Source organism: Pantherophis guttatus, chromosome 4, assembly GCF_059756535.1.
Source record: "Pantherophis guttatus breed Tessera chromosome 4, ASM5975653v1, whole genome shotgun sequence".
Taxonomy (NCBI): domain Eukaryota; kingdom Metazoa; phylum Chordata; class Lepidosauria; order Squamata; family Colubridae; genus Pantherophis; species Pantherophis guttatus.
In genome coordinates, this window is record NC_142066.1 from 120,044,636 (window position 1) to 120,069,205 (window position 24,570).

Genomic DNA, 24,570 nt, shown 5'->3' on the forward strand with positions numbered 1-24,570 from the left:
CAGCAGAGACCAGTTAGATCACGCCGAATGGCGGTTGGAACCCGGCCTGTTCCAGGACCTGTCGAGGAGGTTCGGCCTACCGGTAGTGGACATGTTTGCGACAGCTCTCAACACTCAATTACCAAGATTCTATTCCCGTTACCCGTCTCCAGCGGCAGAGGGTCTCGACGCTCTACGGAGTCCTTGGCCTCGAGGACTCCTTTATGCCTTTCCTCCCTTCCCTATCATACCCAAAGTGATTCGGAAGGTGATTCAAGAGCGGGCGAATCTACTGCTGGTAGCACCGTATTGGCCCCGTCGAGAGTGGTTCGCAGATCTAAAGAACCTGTCTGTCGAGCCACCGTGGAGGATTCCACCAGACAAGGTCGTTTTGACTCAAGGTGCGGTACGCCATCCGGAGCCAGAATGGCTCCGATTAGCCGTGTGGCATTTGAGCGCATAAAGCTATTCAAGGACCACTTATCGGAAGATGTCATTTCTATCATTCAGGCCGCCAGGCGGCCATCGACAGTTCGCATTTATGACGCCTCTTGGACTGCCTTTGCGACATGGTGCAGTGCTCATCACGTTGACCCCACGTCCGCAGTTGTTCCGGACATTCTGCGTTTCCTGCATGCGGGGTTTTCTAAAGGTCTAGCTCCAGCGACTCTTCGTCGTCAGGTGGCTGCTCTGGCCACTGTTTTGTCTGGAGATAATAAAGTTCCCTTGTCTCAGGATCCACGAATCCGTTCCTTTCTCCAAGGAGTCACCAACCTGCGACCCCCGTCGGTTCATCGCTACCCTACATGGGACCTTACCTTAGTGTTACAAGCCTTGACTGCACCACCATTCGAACCTCTTGCTTCGATCAGTCTGCGTTATTTGTCTTTGAAGATGGCATTTTTGCTAGCAATCACTTCAGCTCGTCGTGTATCTGAGATTGCAGCCTTGTCTATGAGGAGTGATCTCTGTATTTTTTACCCGGACCGGGTGGTCTTGCGACTTGACCCGGCCTTTATTCCGAAAGTGAACACACGTTTTCATCGGGCACAGGAAATTATCTTGCCTGATTTCTGTCCGGACCCTCGCCATCCTACTGAGAGACGCTGGCATACTTTGGATGTGCGACGGGCGTTAAGGCGATATCTTAAGAGGACTGCCTCCTTCCGCAAGACTGAGGCGCTGTTGGTGTCTTTCCTCCCCTCCTCCTTGGGTCAGAAGGTATCCTCAGCAACAGTAGGCAGGTGGCTCAAAGCCTGTATTTCTCGGGCATATGAGTTGAAGGAGGCTCCTGTCCCGGGTGGTATCCTGGCCCATTCTACCCGTAGTGCCGCAACATCGGCGGCTTGGGCTACCCAGGCATCGGTAGATGATATTTGCCGGGCGGCAACCTGGTCCTCTCTTTCTTCTTTTGTTAGTCACTATCGTTTAGACAGGTTTGCTTCTGCAGATGCTGCCTTTGGCAGAAGAGTTTTACAGTCTGTAATCTCTCTCCAAGGCCAGCCTTCAGTTTAATTCCCTCCCTCTTTTCTGGAACTTGGGTATGTCCCATGTTGAGGAGTGTCTGAGCAGCGAGGAGGAAAATGGTCGTTGCTTACCTGAACGACCCTTTTATCCTCGCTGCGATGACACTCCGTCCCTCCCTTTTTGTCGCCGGGTCTGGCCTTGGTGGAGGTCTCTTTTTGTTCTCCCTCTGTAGCTGTTCTGTTCCTGTCCTGCTATCTGGGGATTTTTCTTTCGTGACCGTCCTGCTGCCCTTGGGCCAAGATGTCTTCGTGAAAAGACTGAGGAAGGAGCAGGAAGCAGGGCGTATCCAGCTCCAGAGGGTTTGATTGACACCCAGCCGTGCAAATAGGAGTGAGCTGTACCCATGTTGAGGAGTGTCATCGCAGCGAGGATAAAAGGGTCGTTCAGGTAAGCAACGACCATTCTAGGATATTTCCACTGATATCATTGATCCCATTTGTTTATCTTATCTGTTGTCTTTGTTCTCTACTACCCTTGCTAGCTTGCCAAACATAGTTCTTTTTTGTACTCTATTCATTCATATTACATGCCCAAAAGAATGTGAGTTTTTGCTTGCTAATAATTTTTCTCAAGGGAGCAGTCAGTCTTTTATTTCCTTCAGGACTGAAACATTGGCTGTTCTTGTGCAGTCCGTGGTACTCTTAGTAACCATCTCCAAACAATAATTCAAAGCTGTCTCTCTTTCCGTTTCTCAGTGTCCAGGTTTCACAGCCATACATGACTGCAGGAAAGACTGTTGTTCAAACTATTCTGGTTTTGGTTACCATAGGAGAATCTTCATCCTTAGTCATTTTATCTAAGATTGTCACATCTTTCCTTATATACAAATCTCTTATTTTACTTCAGCATGTTATCCAGTTAGTTTCTGTTCTTAAACATAAGAAAACAAGTGCCTAGCCCTGAATTTCTTCATCACCAGCTGAATCCACTAAATAAACACACTTTATACCAGTGATCCCAGCCTTTCTGATAACAAGAGACCAGTTTCGTGGAAGACAGTTCTTCCATGGACTGTGTGAGTGGGATTTTGCACGCAACCTAAATTCTGTGCATGTGTAGATTAAGCTTTGCTCAGTCACCCACTGCTTGTGCTGCCCTGTTCCTAACAGTATCTTGGACCAGTACCGATCCATGGTCTGAAGTTGGGGATCCTTGGTTTATACTATTTATAGAATAATATTTATCCTTCAGATCTGTGAAGAAAAAAAATGTCATTCTTTTGAAAATCCAATCCTTAAGTTTCTTGGAAGTAACAATTAACTTTGGTGAACCAGATGAGTATTTTGTATCTTTGTATCTTTCTTCAAATACTTGTCTAGAGCAACAATATTACACACACACACACACACAATATGTGTGTATGTATGTATGTACATATGTATGTATGTACATCTAAATACATACATACACATATAGTAGGTAGGTAGATAAAAGAAACATCAAACTCACAAACAATAAATCACTCAAACTATACCAGGCTGCAGATTGTAGACGTGCTGTTTCAGAAATGCATAGTTCTTTGATAATAAAGCCTGTCCAGATATACGGAGCCACTTTGGAGATCATGTAAACTTTTTAAATGGTAACAAACTAATGAAGCTGTTCTAGAAATTAATGTAAATGTTGCAAGTACTTAACATCAAGCAGCTTTCCAGAGATTAATGCAGTTCTCTGAAGTGGTTTTTCTGCTTTAAAAATGACCATCAAGGAAAATAACACTTTATTTCCAGGCTATAGGTTGTATTTAAGTCAAATGAGAATTGACAGTTCCCCAGGGCTGACCCTGTAGCAGGTATTTTATGTTTTTTTTCTATCTAGAGACTCTGCCATCAGCTAACCTATAGGAAGAAATCTAGAAAAGAGGGAGCAGCCAAGAAAATATTAAGATTTGTCTGCCTGTCCTTTACAAAAGAGCTAGATGACTTTTTATATATTAAGAGCATTGTTTCAGTTTTCTCTTGTGCCATCACTTTGCTGAACACTTAATTCTCACAATCCTGTATATTTACACATATTGTATAGCTGTCGTATCAATAAACTTCCCATCTCCTCTATTGGTATCATTATTGTGGTTATTATTATTCTATTGCTTTGCACGTACACTGAGGCCTTTTGCACGGGAGACAAATTCCTTTTGTGTCTAATCATACTTGGCTAATAAATTCTCTACTCAACATTATTGTGATGTTGTATAGCATCTAGAAAGATGTACGTAAATTTAATTTAATTGTTTTTTATATTCCAGAATAGATACAACAGAAACTCAAATAAATACTGGGTTGGTTGTTTGTTTATTTTCAGAACTCTTAATATAAGATCAGCTATTGTAAAAACTTAAGTTCCATGCAATTAATGTAGCTAACTAGAATTTCTTAATTTAGTTTTGTCTTGAAATGTTGATGCTTTTTCTTACATTTATGTAAAAGAGCAGGCTGCCCAGAAAATGGCAAGCACCTGTGCTGCTGTTGTCTTGTCCCTTTAAATTCTCTCTCTGGCCAGCACTGCAACCTTGACTATAAAAGCTGTGCTCAGAGACAGCTGGTTGTAGTGCGTAGGAGACAGTGAGAAGAAGGTACATTTAGATAAAGCTGTCTGAAGCAGCTAGAAGGAGATAATTTTCTCTAGAATACTCACTGAAGTAGCAGAACTCGCAAGCGGTAATACCTGGAGTTGTAGAGTAGTAATAGCAGTGAGGAAGACTGAAGTAGTGGTGAGTAGTGATCAATAGATGTGAATGTTTGTGGATATGTGTTAGGAACTTGGACAAGGGGATGGATGGGGAACTCATCAAATTTTCAGACAATACCAAGCATGATTTCTCCCGCCCCCTCCTCCCCCCAGGGGACATGATTCCATGTTCTGGCAGGTCCTAGAGTTTACATGGTACATGAGTTTGTAGATAATTTCATTTTTGGCAAAAGCAGCTATGAAATGAGTAAAAAAAAAATGACAAGTATTGTAAGAGTTTAGTAATTTAAGTGCTAATTAAATTGATGCCATTTTGGGAACTTGAAGCGTGGCAATAACTTACAAATTATTGTTTGTAAGTGCTCAGAATCACTGAAAGTAAATGGGCAGCCATACAAACCCACTAAGTAAATAAATAAATAAACAAACTTTTATAAGTGTAAGAAGCAGTTAATTGCATATCTAAACAATATGCATGGGGAAGTTATTTTGAAAGAAATGCATTTCTAGAAATCAATATTAGTATGTCAATAAAACATTATGAAAAGCAGTATTTTAGAATACAGTCCATTCTTTTTATTGTATTTTTTTATTTTTTAAACAAAAACATAATACATCAATCCTTCCATGTATCATCTCAATGTTTCTTCAGTGACTTCTTTTTGTTATTCCTTCTATCTTCATTTCTTCCTTAATAATTCCCATTCCCCTATTACAATATTTCCCCCAAAAAACAATACATTTAATATAACATTCTCCTATTTATTCATCAAAATCTTTATATCTCTTTTCCTAATCAATCATAAAATTTTCCCCATATCTTTAAATATTCTGTATCCTCTCGTTCTTTAATCATCAAAGTTAATCTATTCATTTCTGCACAATCTAAAAATTTTTAAATCACTTTTCCTTCCAAAGGGATTTTCTCTGCTTTCCATCTTTGCGCAAATACTATCCTCGCTGCCATTATTATATGTATAATCAAATATATATTTTCTTTACTAATTTTCTCTGGTAGGATACCCAATAGGAACAGCTCAGGTTTTAAATCAATATATTGTTAGATAATTTCTTCTAACCATGTCTTAATTCTGCTTCTGAACATGCCCACCACATATGATAATAAGATCCTGGTATTTGATGGCATTTCCAACATTTAGCTGATTTATCTTTAAGTATTTTTGCCAATTTTTCAGTAGGCATATGCCATCTGTAAAACATTTTATATTGATTCTCTTTATATGCAGTGGACATAGTTAATTTATAGTTCCTTTCCCATAACTGTTGCCATCTATCAAGCTTAATTAAGTATCCACAATTTTTTGCCCAAGCAATCATTGTTTCTTTTACTTGCTCTTCTAATTCGATACTAAGCAGAAAATTATAAATTTTTAAAATTATTTTATCCTCTGTTCCCGTATCCTATCGAAATCTGTCATTTCTAAATAAAAACAATATAATTTTGCATCTTTTTCATAACTTGCTTGTATTTGCATATGCGTATACCAGTCCATCACAATCCATTGTTTTTCCAGTTATCTTCCATTGTTTTCCTTTCAGTTCCCCCTTATCTGTAAGTAAGTCTTTATATCTAAAAATATTTTCAAAATTAACCATATTTGTGTGTATCAATGCTTCCATTGTTGATAACCATATTGGAATTTCAAGTAATATTTATCTCTAACCTTCTCCCACACTAATAACAATGCATTTCTTATATAATGTCTATGAAAATACGTATGCATCTTACTTCTGCCATACCATAAAAATGCATGCCATCCCAATTGTAAATCATGTCCTTCCAGTGTTAGTAATCTTATATTTCTTAATTTGATCCATTCTTTCATCCAAGTCAATGATGCTGCCTGGTAATACAATTCCCAATTCGGCAGTCCAAATCCTCCCCTTATTCTTGCGTCTTGTAGCATCTTTATATTAATTCCCGCCTTTTTCCCCTGCCATATGAACTTCCTCATTATTTTGTTAAGGTGTTGAAAATAAGTCTTTTCAATTTTTATTGGAATTGTCTGGAATAAAAACAATAGTCTCGGTAGTATATTCATCTTGATTGTTGCAATCTTTCCCATAAGTGATAACTGCAAAGTTTTCCATTTTTCCAAGTCTTTCTCAATTTGTCTTTTTAGATTATAATAATTATCGTCTTTTATCATTACACATCTTGAAGTTATAAGTATTTCACTTTTTTCACAATTTGTATATCTAATTTCTCCCTTAATTCTTTTTTATTTTTCAGTAGTATTTTTCACCAATATTTTTGTTTTTTCTTTATTTATTTTTAAACCTGCCACCTCTCCATATTCGTCTATTCTAATAATATTGGTCCTGTCTTTTGGGGTTCCTCCAGAATAAATACTAAATCATCTGCAAAAGCTTGTAATTTTGTATTCCTCTTTTTTAATTTTCATCCCTTTTATTTCTCCATTCCATTTTATATTTCTATTTAGCACTTCTAAAGTCAATACAAATAGCAATGAGGATAATGGACATCCTTGTCTTGTTCCTTTTATTATATTAACTTTTTCTGTCATCTCTCCATTCATCATTATCTTAGCTGATTGTTACATATTGTTTTTATGGTGTTCATAAATCTTTCCCCAAAGTCCATTATTTGTAGTTGCTTTATCATAAACTGCCAATTCACATTGTCAGAAGCTTTCTGTGCATCTAGAAATATCATCGCCATTTGTTTTTCTGAGTGTGTCTCATAATACTCCAAAGTATTCAAAATTATCCTCATATTGTCTCTGGGTTTCTTGTAGGTAGAAACCCATTTTGATCCATATGAATAAATTCATTTAGTAGGGTTTTTTTAGTCTGTTCGCCATTATTGAAGCGGAAATCTTGTAATCCACATTCAATAATTAAATCGGTCTGTACCTTTTTATTAATTGCAAGTCTGAATCTTCTTTAGGCCTCTATCCATGAGTCTGGCATTTTTCCTTTAACTAAAAGTTCATTAAATAATTCCAGCATTACATTGCTTAACACCTCTTGAAATGTCTTATATAGTTCCGCTGGTAGTCCATCCGGACCTAGTGTTTTCCCATTTTTTTGTTTTTTAATCGCTTCTGTTAGCTACATCATTGTTATTTTTTCTTCTAATATCCTCTTATATTGTTTAGGTATTTCAGGTAAGTCTGATTTTTCTAAAAAAAAAAAAAAATCTTCTCTTCAGATATCTTCTCTTGATATTAAAGCTTTTCATAAGAATTTTGAGTTATTCTCTTCTTTTCTTCACTTCTATAATGTATTTTTCCTTTTTCATCAACATTATTGTGATGTTATATAGCATCTAGAAAGATGTACATAAATTTAATTTAATTGTTTTTTATATTTCAGAATAGATAGAATAGATAGATAGAATAGAAACTCAAATAAATACTGGGTTGGTTGTTTGGTTGGTTGTTTTCAGAACTCTTAATGTAAAATCAGCTGTTGTAAAAACTTAAGTTCCATGCAATTAATGTAGCTAGCTAGAATTTCTTTATTTTTGTCTTGAAATGTTGATGCTTTTTCTTACATTTATGTAAAAGAGCAGGCTGCCCAGAAAATGGCAAGCACCTGTGCTGCTGTTGTCTTGTCCCTTTAAATTCTCTCCCTGGCCAGCACTGCAACCTTGACTATAAAAGCTGTGCTCAGAGACAGCTGGTTGTAGTGCGTAGGAGACAGTGAGAAGAAGGTACATTTAGGTAAAGCTGTCTGAAGCAGCTAGAAGGAGATAATTTTCTCTAGAATACTCACTGAAGTAGCAGAACTCGCAAGCGGTAATACCTGGAGTTGTAGAGTAGTAATAGCAGTGAGGAAGACGGAAGTAGTGGTGAGTAGTGATAAATAGTTGTGAACGCATGTATGTGTGTGTGTGTGTGCTTGTTAGGAACTTGGACAAGGGGATGGATGGGGAACTCATCAAATTTTCAGACAATACCACGCTTGATTCCTCCCCCCCATAGCTGCAAAAGCAGCTATGAAATGAGTAAAAAAAAAAAAAGACAAGTATTGTAAGAGTTTAGTAATTTAAGTGCTAATTAAATTGATGCCATTTTGGAAACTTGAAGCGTGGCAATAACTTACAAATTATTGTTTGTAAGTGCTCAGAGTGACTGAAAGTAAATGGGCAGCCATACAAATCCTCTAAATAAATAAATAAACTTTTATAAGTGTAAGAAGTAGTTAATTGCATATCTAAATAATATGCTTGGGGAAGTTATATTGAAAGAAATGCATTTCTAGAAATCAATATTAGTATGTCAATAAAACATTATGAAAAGCAGTATTTTGGAACACAGTCCATTCTATTGGATACTTTTAAAGAAGCTTGAGATAAGACATATCATTTTATGTCATAATATTTTCCCGATATATTGTTAGACATATTCAGTAGTGCTTTAACTTTATAAATTGTCTTAAATAACAATCTTTCTCTCTCTCTCCCCCCCCCCCCCAACTTCTATCACTAGGAGTCGAAAACTTCAAATCCGAAATATTCCACCACACTTGCAGTGGGAGGTAGGCATTCATCTTTAAATTTTAAATTTTCAACCTGTTTATAAGAGGATAAATTGATGGTATGTCTTTTGCCTACCAACTTGCCTCTTGTTCTCACTTTTTTCTCTTCTAACTCTTAGCATACGCAATATTTGACAAGGACTGTTTTTTGTTCTTGAGATGTTAATTTACAGCTTTGAATAACGGAGAGTATTTCAAGTATTTATTTCAATTGCCCTCAATTTGACAGTTGAAGTTAAATGGAGGGCAATTGGAGTTAAATGTTTTCAGAGTTTTACAGTGCAACCCTAGGTGAATAGTAACCTTTGATTTATTCCCACTTTAAACGCTCATTACTGCTTTCCTGATCTTTAGAAACATGAACATTGTGATGGAATTTGTATAATTAATTTTCTGTCTCTAATATTTTCAAAACATTATGCTGGTTGGAGATTTTATAAAATCAGGATAGCAATTATCCCAAGAATATGAGGATACATTTCTATTTGTGCCTCTTTCTGATGCTGTAGTTCTCCCAGATATAATTTGTAAAATTTATATTCATTTGCCTAAATAATTTGTTTGACAGGTTTTGAATACTGAAGAGTTTTTTAAGTCTTTGAATATTTTTATTTATCAAACATAATATCTCTATTATTCCCCACTTTCTCTCAGTTTTAGTAAGACTGTACAGTGTAATAATAGTACAATGATATTTTAGTTGTGTCAGTAAAAATAAAATATTTAAAATGTCTGGGAAAAATTGTTTATCATTATTTTAGGTAGTAAAACCTCATTATTCAGATTAAATTGCCGTGTTGGCACTTTGTGATAAATAAGTGGGTTTGGGGTTGCAGTTTGAGCACTCGATCTCTAAAAGGTTCGCCATCACTGCCCTATACCCACTCAAAAGCCATAATTACCTTTAAGGAAGAGCCACCTAAGCAAATACTGTATTAATATTTTAAGCATTGAAATCAAACATATAGTTCTGTGAAAATATAATAGCCCTTTTGGATTTCATCAGTTTTTGAGCATCTTTGCCACTGTGTGTTCTTCATGTGAGTTCTACATAAAGAAAATAAATGAACAAATGACACCAATGTTTTATGCATGTTTCATTTAATTTATAAACAAGTAATTTAACATGCTTGTTATAACAAGAGGAGAAGACCCCAATTAGACAAATGCTAAAAAAGGAATACATTATTTTCTAGCTAAAGTAAATATTCACACAAATAAACTTTTCTGTTCAGTTGCTCATCAAGATTAGTATCTCACTACCAGCTTGGCTAGAAATTCTGTTATTGCTCAACAAGGCTACATGTGAAGATTGAGAGGCAGATGAACAGTTTAGACAAAACGGATTTGTTTTTAGAGTAAAGTTAGAGGATTTGGCTTTTTAGGATAAAAGTAAAATGTATTGTACTTGATAAAATCAAATAGGAATTGGGAGTAGTTATAAAAACGTAAGAAAGGCTTAGTAAGTAAGTAAGTAAGGTAGAATACCAGTGCAAAAGTTTCTCATGCTTTTTTTGGACTCATTCATGTATATTGATGTAAGATGTGAATTTATTTTTAGAGTGTGAGGCGAGAACTACTAATGTTATGGTTTGAGATTTAGAGTATAAATTCCTTGGTTATTTTTCTTTATTTTGTTTTTGCATTCAATCTTTAGTGATTTTGCCTTTATAGAATGCTGCTTATATTGATTTTGTTTTCAAATTTACTGATGAAAAGTTATGTCTATTTATAAACTCATTGCATTCAGTTTCTCCCCCCCGCCAAGACATAATATAAGAATCATGATGGACTAAGCCAATATTAGACAAAATTAATATTAAAAGGAAGGTGTATTTTGTTGTGTTAATACTGATTCAAAAATAATGGCTGCATACAGGTTTAAATTTGTATCCCATTGACTTTGGGTGTTTATTCTAGACATGAATTAAGTGTTCATCTAACCAACTGTTTTCTTCCTTTGAAGGAGTGGGTTAGAATATTAACCAGTAAGCATATGATTTTTCATCTGCCCAAAAAAACAATTTAGTTTAAAAGTATGTTTATTATATTTCACGTTTTAGTAATTGGCTCCCAGGCATCAGAAAGATGCTTTTGATGGGTTAAAAAAAGATTGTGAGGATAAATATATCCAACAAAGTCCCTTCAAGAAGTTTCCTTCTACATAAACCTCATTTGTTGTTTGATCAGACTAGGTGGCGTTTGTAAAAAGGAGTAAGGTGAATTCTTATTTAAAATGAATGAAGAGAACCTAATCTTGCCTCAGAGGACTGTTCTTTCTCTGTCTCTCTCTGTGAAGTATTTAAGTCATGGTAAAATTGCTAGCTATTGTAAATTTTAAAAATTATTCTAACTACTGATTAAGTGCTGCCTGACTTGAAAGGTTACATTCCTGAATATGCAAGGAATTTTTCAGTCTAATGAAGTTAAAAAAATAATCACTTGCTTGTTGCTTTTCCCCCTCCCCCTTTAAGCACACTAACTCAATTCAGCTTATTTTACAATAAATATAACTGTTAATATTGTAATTAATTGTAAATACCTCTATATTTATTTCTAAAAATCTATTATCTATTAAGTTCTTTGCTATAATAAGAGCAGTTGAAATATTTTTAATACTGCATTTATTTGAGTCAACCATTTTTCTAAATAAATATGGTTTTATTTTAATTTTGAAGAAAATTATAGTAATTAGAAAACCTGTTTCAATATGTGCTGATTTAAGTCTTAAGCCTACTTTTTTGAAGTAGTTCCATACAATTTGCTATTAACGAATTAATTTAATTTAATTCCTGGGGATCAAATTGAATGTGGAAGTTTCACATTCAGCAATAAAGATGATCAAATTTAAGAAAAATCTGGAAAAAAATATGTTACTAACTTTGTAAAACATAAACATAATTGGGATTTGTATATATTATGCAGGAAGTTCATTATATAAATTTGTATAACGTGTAAAGTTTACATTGTACTTTGTTTTGTTTTTTTAATAGGTCCTGGACGGTTTGCTGGCACAGTATGGAACTGTGGAAACCTGTGAGCAAGGTGGTGTAATATTCAAATAGTTTGTTTAAAGGAAATGATAAAAAGAAGTTTTAATTTATTTTTTTCGATACATCTTTTTTTGTTCTAGTGAATACTGACACAGAGACTGCAGTAGTAAATGTAACATACGCCAATAAGGACCAGGCCAGGCAGTAAGTCCTCATTTATTTATTTTTAGTTTTTTTCTGACCTTTAAAATTGTTTTTCTCTTATGTATTAACATTTGATACAGTCTCTTATTTGTCATTTATTTTATATTTACTTTTAAACATCAAAATACTAAGGTTACACTCTTCATCCAACTGCTTATATGTAAGCCTGCATGTTGAGCTTAGTTGGATTACCTTTTGAATAGGAACATATTTAGTTACACTGGGGAATTGCCCTTGTAAACTTTTATGAGGGAGTAAGGTGATTTAACATCAAACAGTTCCCTTGTTAATTGGTGTATTCAGTTTCCTGATGTCTCTGACCAGATGTCCTCTTGAGAAGAGTTGATCCGTGCAAGTGAAAAATGCCCAGATTGAAGATAACTATAGAAGGATTTGAGTCTAGGTGAACATTCATAGAATTTCTTTTTAATAGTAAGAAAATGAAACTTTGGAAAGATTATAATGTCTTAAAGTGATTGAAAGCTGTTGGCATTTTTTAGGCACAGAGGTATTTCTTCTGGTTTATATAATATACACCCCCATACATTCCAGTTTGACACCTTTTTAACCCTGGGTTTACTTTACTTTATTATTATTATTTTTATATGCAAGTCTCTAGTTAAATATTTCAAGACTGCAGAATTGGAAGCAATGAAATCTTCATCTGAATATTCACTGACACTTTATTAGAATTATAAGGCCACTTGACCAAAAAAAACCCAAAACCAAACTCAATGTGGCATGTAACTTTAAAAACATTGTAAAATCAAACCATAAAAGTAAATGTAGAAATGCCAATATATTAGAAAGGTATAGAAGTTAGAAAACCCATTCATCCTTTATCAGTGGATTTGCTATTTTAGGTCTGGTTTATTGAAAATTTGGTAGAATTTATATTTTAAAATCTTCTCTGCCACAGATGCACACATTAACAGAGGAAACTGGACTTCTGCTGGGTAGAGCTGGTTGTGTACAGTCTTGTATAAAATGACCACAGTTCAGAATTGGCTATCACTCTAGTAGAAGCAAATTCTACAGCAGTAGGCACCAGTAAAAATTACATCTGTCTACATGTCCTGCCCTATTTTTACAAAGTCAAGAATACTTTCTTAAAATCATAGTGAGGAGTCACATTTTATGGTGTACAGGTAGTCCTCAGCTTACAAGCATTTGTTTAGTGACCATTTGAAATTATGATGGTACTGAACAAAGGGACTTATGACCCCTGCCTGAAGTTATAGCTGAAATAAAACACGATCACATGATTCTGGAATGCTGCAAATAGGCATAAATGCAGCCATGTTGCTGAGTATCCAGATTGTGGTCATGTGAACACTGGATGGGGGACAGAACTGTTGGAACTTTAGATTCAGGTCATAACTCCCCCAATTTCTGAATTGAAAAAGCTTCTTCAATGAGATGTGAACGTTTTTAAAGATAACACAAGAATGTCCAGATACCCTTTGGAAAAAACACTTTTGGGACAACTATGACTTGGATGATTGAGAATATCTGTAGACAAGTCCCCTTTTTCTTAAACACTAAGTCACTGGTTATAAATCAAGGACTACCTGTATAGCCTTTATAATATAAAAGTATGGGTGATAAACAGTTGTAGAAAGGATACATTAACTTTTCAAAAAATGTGATATTGACCCAATGCTGCATCAAAGAATACTATAAAATTACAAACGTATATGTGTAGAGATAGCTACGCGTAGTATTTGGGTATATTTTTTTCACCAGTTTTATGACTTGTAATATTTTGATGTCTACATTTGTTTGGTAAATCTGGTGTCACTCCACTCCAAAATGAAATATTAAAATGGAATTCTGTGCCCCCTAGTGGCTAACTGAAATTAATAATTTAGTTTATTTTTTTCTGTATGGTTCTCTACATATTTACACTTGCTTTTGCTCAAATAATTTAGTCCTATTGGCAATTTTCAAAGAGCCGTTATAGAAATAAGGCTCCTAGAATTGTGTGTTGTAAGAATTGGATGAACAATGTAGTATTAGATCCTTTCCATACAAGGAACAGTTTACCTGTTAAAGATTCTTTACTAGACATTGCTTTCAGTACACATGTCTCACAAGGGTACAATTTTGAAGTAAGGTGCTGTTCACATTGGGTTCTATCTCTTGTCTGTGGGAAATATGTGGGTGCATGCATGTGCATGTGGACTAAAGTTTTAATACTGAATCATAGATATTTAATGAATTTTTTTTTGTAGTATACTATGATTTTAAAATCACAACCATTCTAAATTCACTTTTATGTAACAAAGGTGAACTAGTTGTTTGGTTAGTTAGGTTTGAAATATACCATGACTTTTTAAAAAAATGTTACAAATTGGTCAGTACTAACTAATTGATAATTTCAATTAATTTATACATTATTGTAATTAGATATTTGCCTAAGTGAGTAACTCTTGCCTCCAGGCTGCCAGGTGCAGTTCATGAACAGCTGCATGTAAGTAGAAAAAGGGGGAAAGAGCAAGTTTGCCAAGACAGATTGGCTGCTTGCCCTTCAAAAGAAACAAAATAAGGATGCTATCACTACTTGTATTAGTCCTCTCCTTTGAAATGAGTTTGATATGTGAGTGAAGGGTTAATGTTATAATATATTGCTACACTGATTCAAAAATGAGATATGGAGGAAGCAGGAATTGTTCTGTTAGGAAGATAAATGGTTTAAATAGACCCATGATAATATACATGGGGAACTCTGTTAGAAACTCATGTTTGAGTTGAGAGATGTATTAGATATTTTAATTGTATATAGGTTTTTCTAAAACTTGGTGATTTGGGGAAGGCAGAGAAGAAGAAAAAAAACAACTCTTCCCCTTCCTGTTCACGCAGGATTTGTAGTTTTGATTAAAAGGCAAAGGCTTTTCTTAAGAGTATGCAATAAAACCTTACCTTCTGATTTGTTGTCTAAAAAGTCATATAATATGAAGGAAAAAGCAGACAGTAAGATGAAAGAATGACGATTCAAATTTAACTTATAGATCCTTTAATGATCATAGCTGAGATTGGCAACTCTGCTGTGTTGTTGTTTCTAAGTGAAACATGACCTTGTCCAACTTACAACATGAGTTCTGTGGTTGTTAAGTAAATCACCTGTGGTTGCTAAGCATGGTCACAACCACAACTTGTGACTAACTGCTGGCTTCCCCATTGATTTTCCTTATTGGAAGCCAGCTGTGAAAATCACAAATGGTGTGATCACATAACTGTGGGACACTTCAAATGTCAAATTTGCACCAATTGCCAAGTGCCTGAATCACGACCAGGGGGGGGGTGTTTCAACCATTGTAAGTTCAAGTACCAATTATAAAACTGCTTTTTAAGCTCTGTTGTAAATTCAAATGATCATTAAACAGGACAGTGATTAGTTGAAGACTACCTATATTTGGAATTTGAATTTCTTGAGCATGCTGGAGAATAGGATCCAGCCAAAATCCAGTTCTTTTCCTTCTACTTGTAATGTCATAAATTAGGACCAGAGTCCTTTCCTCTTATCATGTTGCCTATCTGCCAGTGATAAGCAGTTTTAAGATTCCAGCAAATCACATTTTCCTTTCTAAGGGGCTCTTTTTTGCCAACTTATGCCTATCTGTAAAGAGAAAGAAGTTAAATATGGCTCTTCAAAAGCCAGCACTCAAAACACTTTAGAACTGGGAACACTTTCAGATGCTGGCTCCCAAAGTACTTTTTGCTCTAGGGAAATAGGGAAAAGGCAGAACTTCAGAGAAATTCTGCTTCATGTTGCTATTAATAGTGCTTTTGAGTCATCTTAAGGCATTTCCCCATGAGGAAGGAAGGAGATAATGTTTAGGCATAAAGAAAAGGGTTATTTATGATCTCATGAGCCAGATGGGACAGCTTACCATTCCCAATGAAATGCTATACCATAATTGATTGGTTTTCTGTTCTGCTGCTTCATCTGCAACAACTTACTTTCTTTGTAAACTTATATAGAGCAATAGAAAAATTGAACGGATTCCAGCTTGAAAACTATTCATTAAAAGTTGCATATATTCCTGATGAAATGGCAGCCCAACCACCTCCTCAGCAGCATCCTCAAGGTAGACGTGGATTTGGGCAGAGAGGTCCCCCTAGACAAGGTTCACCGGGCGCAGCAACAAGACAGAAACCACAGTCTGATGTTCCATTACGGATACTTGTTCCAACCCAGTTTGTAGGAGCTATTATTGGAAAAGAAGGGGCCACAATCAGAAATATCACAAAGCAGACGCAGTCAAAGTAAGTCACTATATGAAGTCTTTATTATCAATTATTATTAATTTTATTATAATTTAAAGTGTTACATTGTTACATTTATGTTATTGAAATACTTATAATTTTTAATTGGAAAAGAAGACTGACTTTATATGATCTTGCTTCATGAGTATTTAGTTCAACAGAGATGGTGCTAACTGGGTTGTAGTGCTATTAAGAGTTCTTACATTTAAGAATCCAGGTAAACATTAGAATGTGTCACATTTCATTATATTGTCTTGCATCTATATTTCCCCAATCTAGATATTAAGGAGGCAGGTACTCAAGAGGATGGAAAGGAAAAAAACATTAGGGTCATTCACAGTTCATTCTTCGATCAGCACATCATGTTTAGACTGTGTTATTACTAATTTGGCCATGTCTGACATTTTTGCCCAGTTCTATTATTTAAATTTAATAATATTTAACTTAATTGTTTGGTAGATCCTTGTTAATTATTTTTAAAGCTTGAATGTGTATTTTAATAAACTTCACTGAGGTAGGATTTTTAAGTTTTTTTTTAAAAAGTGCATTCAGTACGATATTTTAATATACATTTTCACTTCTTTTAAGAACGATTAAAAAAAGTAATTCTGTAAGACTTCTGTAAGTTGAAACCAAGTTCAGGTAGAATACTGAAAGCATAGTCAATTTGTGAACTGAAAATGGGAGAGATGAATTTGTATGAAAGAGAGAAGCATGGATGTCTGTAAGATGTTTCCAATTATCAAAACTATAATCTGGCAGAATGGAATCTGACTAAGGCCATTATGGAGAGGTAGTATTTTTGCATTGAAGAATGCCCAATGAAGACTTTGCATTTCATTGTACTTTTCCTCTACTGTACTGTTTTTGTTGAAGCAAATAAAATCGCAGTCTGTTTTTTTTAGTTGCATTCACTGATTGCAGGTTTTTGTACTTTATTGCTTATTTTGACATCCATTTTTTCAGTGAATTTTAGGATTGTTTGAAAGTCAGGCATAATGTCCTATTCTTCACTGAAACCAACTTGTAGGTTCTGAAAACGGCACTGAATTAATGTAGTAGTTCTAGAGGTACAGTATTACAAGTATTGAGATGGATGGCAAGTAGTTGAGCAGTTGATTTTCTAAGTTGGCACTACAACGAGAGAGAAGAATTTGAAATTTTGCAAGTCCCAAAGTAGGGAAAATGTAGCAAGTCATTGATATTTCTGTATATGTTAAATGACTGATCAAACCACTTCAAAACTTTTGTTCTGGTAAGCAGATCTTATAACAATGGGTGAATGTGAGTTATTGTGGCTGATCTTTAAAAGGGTAAGTATAAAAGGTCATTTGAAAGTTACAGGGCTTCTAGAAAAAAAGATCCCAAAATAAAATACTGGCAAATCATTTCCATGGGACTAAGCTCAATTTCAAAGGGACTTTGTCTAAAATTTGATTGGATAAAAATATGTATAAATTACTCTCTTGAGGACTTGGTTTAATTCCTCAAAGGAAACATCTTCTGTATGCACATTCATCTTATGGCAGATGCAAGCTAAATGAGGTTAGACAACAAGACCAATGGATTGAATGGAATGTATCATGATTATTAATGAAAATGCATTAATCTGACAGTGACTTACGACATTTAAATTTGGTTCTATTGGTTTATTTTCAGTAGACTCCGATTTTGTCAATAGACTTCGATTTTGAAAATCATAAATTTTTACATTTCCTGTCCTCTTTTTAGGATTGATATTCATCGTAAAGAAAATGCAGGAGCTGCTGAAAAACCAATTACAATCCATTCTACTCCAGAAGGATGCTCAACTGCTTGTAAAATTATCATGGAAATAATGCAAAAGGAAGCTCAAGACATTAAATTGTGAGTAAAGGTGTTTTAGTAAAGGTATTTTAGTCTGCCTTACCTGCATGTCTGTCTCAAATATAGGTAACCCTCGAGTTATGACCACCATTGAGCCCAAGATTTATGTTGCTAAGTGAGAAATTTGTTAAGTGAGTTTGTTCCATTTTGCAACTTTCCTTGCCACAGTTGTTAAGTGAATCACTTCAGTTGTTATGTTAATCACATGGTTGTTAAATGAATCTGGCTTCCCCATTGACTTTACTGGTCAGAAAGTCACAAAAGGGGATCACATGACCCTGGGACACTGCAACTATCATAAATGTGAGTCAGTTGCCAACCGCCTGAATTTTGATCATGTAGATGCTGCAACAATTGTTAAGTGTGAACAAGGGTCATAAGTCAGTGCCTTTTTCAGTGCCTAAATGAACTGTTGCAAGTTAGCTATTTCTTAAGCATATTTTGCCCAGTTAAAATACATCTATAGAGATAGATGTAAATACTGATGTGGGAAAATGAAGCCAGAATTTCAAATAAATTTCTTAACATTTCAAATTAGCAAGTGAAATACATATAAGCCAGTAGTGGGTTTCAAAACCTGGAGCGCTTCTGTGCATTGCAGATTGTTTTTGATGGCATCTGGGCGGAGCCTCCGCCGGCACTACCAGTTCGCCCGAACCCACCACTGATATAAAATGATTCTCAATATTTTTAGCAATCACAAATCGTATCCAAAAATAATTTTAACTGTTGTATAAATTGAATAGTAACAATTGAAACATGATAGAAGTATTAATAATAGTTGAAGTTACTGCAATTTTTTTTAAAAAAAGCAATTTTAAATGGTCTAGTTCAGTGATGGCTAACCTTTTCCAGACTGAGTGCCCAAAGCACGTGCTTACGGGATCTCCCCAAATACAATGTGTGTGCTGCCCTGTGCATGCGCCCTGCCTCCCTGCATGCGTGTGTATCCCACGCATGTGCTGCACTCCTGCATATGTGCATGTGCCCCCGCATGCAACACCCCCCTGCACATGCATGCCCCCGCATGCACCATGCCCTCAAAAATGCGTGCATGGTCCCCCCATTAGCCTCACCCCCTGTATGCATGGACCCTGCCACATGCACATGCACGGCAGAGACTCCAAGACCAGCTGGCTGGTGGGAGGCACATGCATGTGTGGCAGAACTGAGCTCAGGCGATGGCTTGCATGCCCACAGAGAGGGCGCAACATGCCACCTCTGGCATGTGTGCCATAGGTTCGCCATCATTGGTCTAGTTCAATGGGCTATTTCATTGAAGATTTAAAGTCACATTGGCCTAGGAAATAACTTTACTTTCACCAATCTTTCAGCTCTAAAATAACCACAGTTTGATGCTTTCATTTCTAACTTCTTCTTAATACAGTAGTAAAGGAGATAAGTCATAATCAAACAGCTCATCTAGTTATTGTGGGATAGTATTAAATGAATTCTGTTCTTCCCTAAACTGTGATAAGATGGTGTCCTAGACAGATTATAATTACTGAATATAAAAGAAATCAGAAGTTATTATTAGAGATAGGAAATAATATGAAGAACAACTGAGAAAGCTTCTCCCCAGAGAAACACAAGAAATCTGATTAAACTAAGAATAAATTTGCTTTGGAGTCAAAGTATGAAAAATCCCAGTCTAACTATATTAGAAAAACTGTAGTACATTTCCAGCAAACACGTGGTATCTTTAAAACTAAGCCTTATTTCAAACATATTCCTAGGTAAGAAATCAGCAGTTGTGTTCTTAATGATCATATATAGATAGTATAAAGGTAAATATACTTAAAGCACTTTGAAAATGATGGGCCTAAAGCTTCAACCTTTACTCTTGAAGAAATTTAATTTTCCAGGATAGTTTGAGAATTTCTTGATTATATAATAAACTATATGAACTTGATCATGGAAAAATGACACTGCTTCTTAATTTATGGTTGATAAATTATGTGACTTTCATTTATATGCCTGTCTGGAATGTTTACAGCACAGACGACATTCCCTTGAAAATACTGGCACATAATAATTTTGTTGGCCGACTCATTGGTAAAGAGGGACGGAATTTGAAAAAAATTGAACAGGATACTGACACTAAAATAACAATATCTCCGTAAGTATTTGGTATTTTAAGGAAGTATATAGCAAGTCAATCTTAAAATGCTATACTTGTTAGAACTACTAACTGCCGGAAGGTTTTTAGAAAAGAAGTATTAACTGCATTCACAGAGTTGCTAATTCCATTAGGTTATGTCTGTGATAATCAATATATTTTCTTTGCATAGAAATGTCATGTTACACCATAAACTTATTGTGCACATAAATACTAATATAGATTACGAATAATATATATAACCTGACTAAAGAGAAATACACATAAAGCCTACGAAAAGGAAAGAAAACAAATATATATATATATATATATATATATTGTTTCTCAGATATGTAGTTCAATATATTACATTTGAAAAATGTTACAGAATTCCCAGGAGATAGTAATGTTTCCAATGCAGTGCATTCTATTGTCTCTAAATTTGAGTAGAATGTCATGACATACTCAGTTGTATATTATCAAATTTCATATTTTTCATTAGTATTTCTGATAATATGGAAGTTCTTTGCACTAGTTTAGAGTTCCTGAAGCTTTTAATATTGGTTAACTTCAACTTCCATGTTCTGAGAAAGGCTCTTCTGAATTCATAGCCTTCATGGGGATCATGGGCTTTATTGCAAGCAATTACATCCCTGGAACACATGGCAAGGCACAATGGAGCTGATCAGAGCAGATGAGATGTTATCTGTGTGTCACTGTGACACTGACACAGGCACTGAAGGACACTGACATCCGTGTTTTATTGTGGTCATATCACTTCCTTACCAAATTACAGATGAAAAGATCAGGACTTCATGGAAGCCAACCCTTTAGAATAGTCTACTGCAAATGGATTCAGAAGGGTTCCAGAAACCACTTGGAGATTTTCCTGGCCACTGGTAGAAAGTTCCACCAGTTACCTAAGACAGTTTCTGTAGCCTAGGGAAGAAGAAAAAAATGGGCTGGATGAAGTTGCTCTAGTAAGGCATAGTTTCTGATTCCAAGCAATTCCTGGGTTTCCATAGAATTGAGGGAAATGAAATGAGTGAAAAGGTTTCTAGTGTGATGGTAATAGAAAAATCACAAGTGAATGTAATGGAGTACTGAACAGAGCTCACATCTGAGCTTTCAGGGTAGTGATTAAAAGAGCAAAATATTAGTAATACTTAGTAATTGCATCTGCATATTCTTGATCCTGTTTCTTGTAATTTGGACCTTTTGGAAGAAAATAAAACAGGTTAAAACACATGCAGGTTCAAAGAAGAATTTGACCATTTCTTTACAGTGTTATTTACCTGCTCTTAGCTGGTTATTGGAGATAAAGATAGGTTGCCTCATTTAGCAACTACAGTTGGAACTGGCAACCCAGGCACTAAGTGAAGCAGTTGTTAAGTGAGAGAGCACATCACCACATTTTGCTTTCTGTCTTGAAAATGACAAGAATAGTCAGTTTCACACCTTAGCTTTTGTTTGCCTCCTAATTATTCTCCTGTTCTTTAGAATGATTACCCCAAAGATAATTTACAAGAAGGGAATTAAGGTTTGTATTTATATTATTTTGAGAGAAATGGATTAGAAGAGAGTAAGTAGGCGCACACACAGTGCGAAATGCATATCAAAATCAATCTGCCAGTAGCCTGAAGTACACTCAACATACAGCATATTCAGAAAAAAAAGGGGGGAGTGTTTGCCCAAAGAAATTGTTTGATTGTTTCTTTTCAAGGTGGACGAGTGGAGAATAGGAGTGGTAGTTGATATGTGGAAGGGGGAAAAGGCCAGGCAAGCATTGAAGAGACTTTGGGGCAGGAGAGAGTGAGGCAAGTGGAGGTTTCCTTTTTGGCAGACCACAGGTGGAGATGGTGTATTTGGACAGGAGAGAATCAGTGAAAGAACAAGGGTGGGGGCATCCCTAGCCCCTTATGGTTGCTGAAAGAAGGAACCACTGAAAGATGGCTTCACAAACTGCCTTGCTACTCTGTTCTACTTGGGAGCTGCACAGCAGGGCCCTTAGCGAAGCCTTGTTCTTCACTGCTTTCCCAAAAAGCTTGTGACATTGGGATTGAGACTCTCAGCTGCTCCTTAAGCATTAGGTTTTTCTTAGGGCAAATAAAGGTCAGGTTTCAAACAGCTTTTTAATTTAGGCTTTGCAAAACATTTGAGCCATGGGACACCAGTTTGGATGCCCAGAAATAAGAGGGCAGAAAAAGCAAGCTCAGGAGCGGCCTATATTGGTAGTTAAGGAGAAAGAAAGAAAAAGGAGAAAGAAGCAAATAAGCCTGTTAGGTAAGCCACATTTTAATTAAAGCATGTTGGTGGCTACGGAAAAAGAAGGAGCTAGCGAAATTAGAGGGTGGGCTGGTGCACAGACTACGTTGAGGAAGATTAGGTGGAAAGTTGGACAAGGCCTTATTTTACTCATTATACCAGAATTCGTCTTAGCTGAAGCCCAAAGCCAAATAGTGTTGAACAAATGAACTGGCCAAATGTCTAAGCCAAAACTGTTTCATTCACAAAACATTTTTTCCATGTCATGTGCCTCTATATTTGTAATTGTTTACTATTTTAACAATTTATTGTCTCCTAAAAAATTTTATTTCAGTATAGTGTTTATTTGATCAACCACAATGAAGTTACAGTAATTGGTGCTATTCCCTTACATAAATCTCATGTTCGGGAAAATAACAGCTGCTGTTTTTCTTCAGTGTTAGTGAACCTTGACTCAGTTTGACTATGACTATAATCACCTTTAAGGCCTTGTAATTTCTGAGTCATATTAGAGTGGAGCTGATTAATGAGATTCATATTTTGTTTTGTTTTTTTAAAGAAATAGTCTTATTCCCTCAATGTAGTATATTTCCAGGCTCTAGTAAGCTCAGTAGAGAAGTATTTGCTACCACTTTGAAAGACCATAGTGTAGCTTTCTCAGCTTTAATCCCATGTGTAGTGAAATGCCTACAATGTTATCATGATCTCACAATACGAAACTACCAATAGAGGTATTGTATCTCTTATGCATTTTACTCATTCATGAAAAGAAATCTCATTCCACCCAGAGTTCTGCATCTGATTTTGAGAGGATCATCCCCCATTCCTGACATGCTTACCATGCAATTAAAAGATTTCTTCTCTATCAGAAAAATGAATAGTTTGTGGAACAGTTTTTCTCAGTACTGGGAATAGGCAGAGAAGGAATGCTGCATTTCTTGTTTGGGTTAGGTAGAGTATTTCCCTCTGAGGAAACAGACAGCTACCAAGGCAACAAAAATCTACTTGAATGCCTCCAATTCGAATGTGAAAAGGATCAAGGAGGGTCAAACGCTTCTCTAAGTCGCTCTGTTTCATTGGGTATTCATAGTTTAATTCCAAGGAAAGGAATGTCAGAGGTTGCTGGTAGCCCACAGGGAACAGTACTTTATGTTTGCCAGTAGGGATTCTTCAGATTTCCCAGTGTAATTGTGTTTCAGAGAAATGGCTGTTGCCTGAATGCATACTATGTTGCATATGTTACTAGGGTTTACGGTACTGAGATTTCACATCGGCTATAGAGTCCTTCCTCACTTTGTTCTTAAATTGCTTGGGGGTTGGTGTCTTGACATAGTTGCATTGGCTCATAGAATTGGAGATGGAATCTGCTTTTTTTTTTACAGATGCAAAAAGATACACTGTTTTACAAGTGTAAGTAATCTAAAAATAAAATAGTTGTTCAGAAACATCTGTTCATATTTCATGTTAAAATGATGTGCTTCTGGGTATTAATTATCTCTCTTGCTTCTGTCTTGATACTCGAAAGAAGAAAGGATTGGATGTTTATACAAGAATACAAACTATTGGGGTGGGGTGGACATATATCTCGTTTTACGTAATTGTCGGCTTCATTTTGTTGTGAGTCAGGAATGACATTGTACTCACCAGTGAAGAATAACTTGAACTAAAGGAATCTGCAAACATCCATATTTTAAGGGTGGATGTTTAAGACATCATTGCATCATCCTTTAGGGGATACATGTACTGTATCCCCTAAACATACACATACTGTGTTCAGATGTTTCTCAAATAGTTTTTACATAGTTGTGCATAATTCCGTAGCAAGTTCTAGCAGTAGATACTGATGATACGTGAGTTAAGGGGCAGTGTTTGCCAACATTTTAGAAAGAAAGGAGATCAACCTATTTTCACCGATCTCAGTTTTGGGGGCTCCTGCAAATTATTAAGAGATCATCTTTCTTTATCACATCTCCCTATGCCCCATAGAACCCACCCACCCAAAATCTTTTGTTTTGTTCTCCATTTCTCTGCATTGTTCCTCTTATGTTTCTTTGTTGGAGTTGTCGGATGATAAAAGAAAACACTTCAGTGCAGTTTTCTTAATTTTTTTTATGGCACCCAATGGACTACAGCTCTCAAACTGGGTGGGAACTC

At 35.7% G+C, this 24,570-nt stretch overlaps 1 protein-coding gene across 19 annotated transcripts in view; it reads left to right on the plus strand.

The window, feature by feature from the left end:
- Nucleotides 1-24,570, plus strand: part of IGF2BP3 (insulin like growth factor 2 mRNA binding protein 3) — a 106,613-nt gene that overhangs the window by 42,678 nt on the left and 39,365 nt on the right. For 13 of the 19 annotated variants that reach the window (XM_087892686.1, XM_034402123.3, XM_087892693.1 and 10 more), the window contains 6 exons: nucleotides 8,673-8,721; nucleotides 11,715-11,766; nucleotides 11,855-11,918; nucleotides 15,903-16,187; nucleotides 17,919-18,053; nucleotides 20,050-20,172. In XM_087892686.1, the coding sequence (XP_087748812.1) occupies nucleotides 8,673-8,721; nucleotides 11,715-11,766; nucleotides 11,855-11,918; nucleotides 15,903-16,187; nucleotides 17,919-18,053; nucleotides 20,050-20,172 (708 nt within the window). The remainder of the gene's footprint in view (nucleotides 1-8,672; nucleotides 8,722-11,714; nucleotides 11,767-11,854; nucleotides 11,919-15,902; nucleotides 16,188-17,918; nucleotides 18,054-20,049; nucleotides 20,173-24,570) is intronic. The other 6 variants (XM_087892683.1, XM_087892682.1, XM_087892690.1 and 3 more) reach the window with 1 other exon arrangement.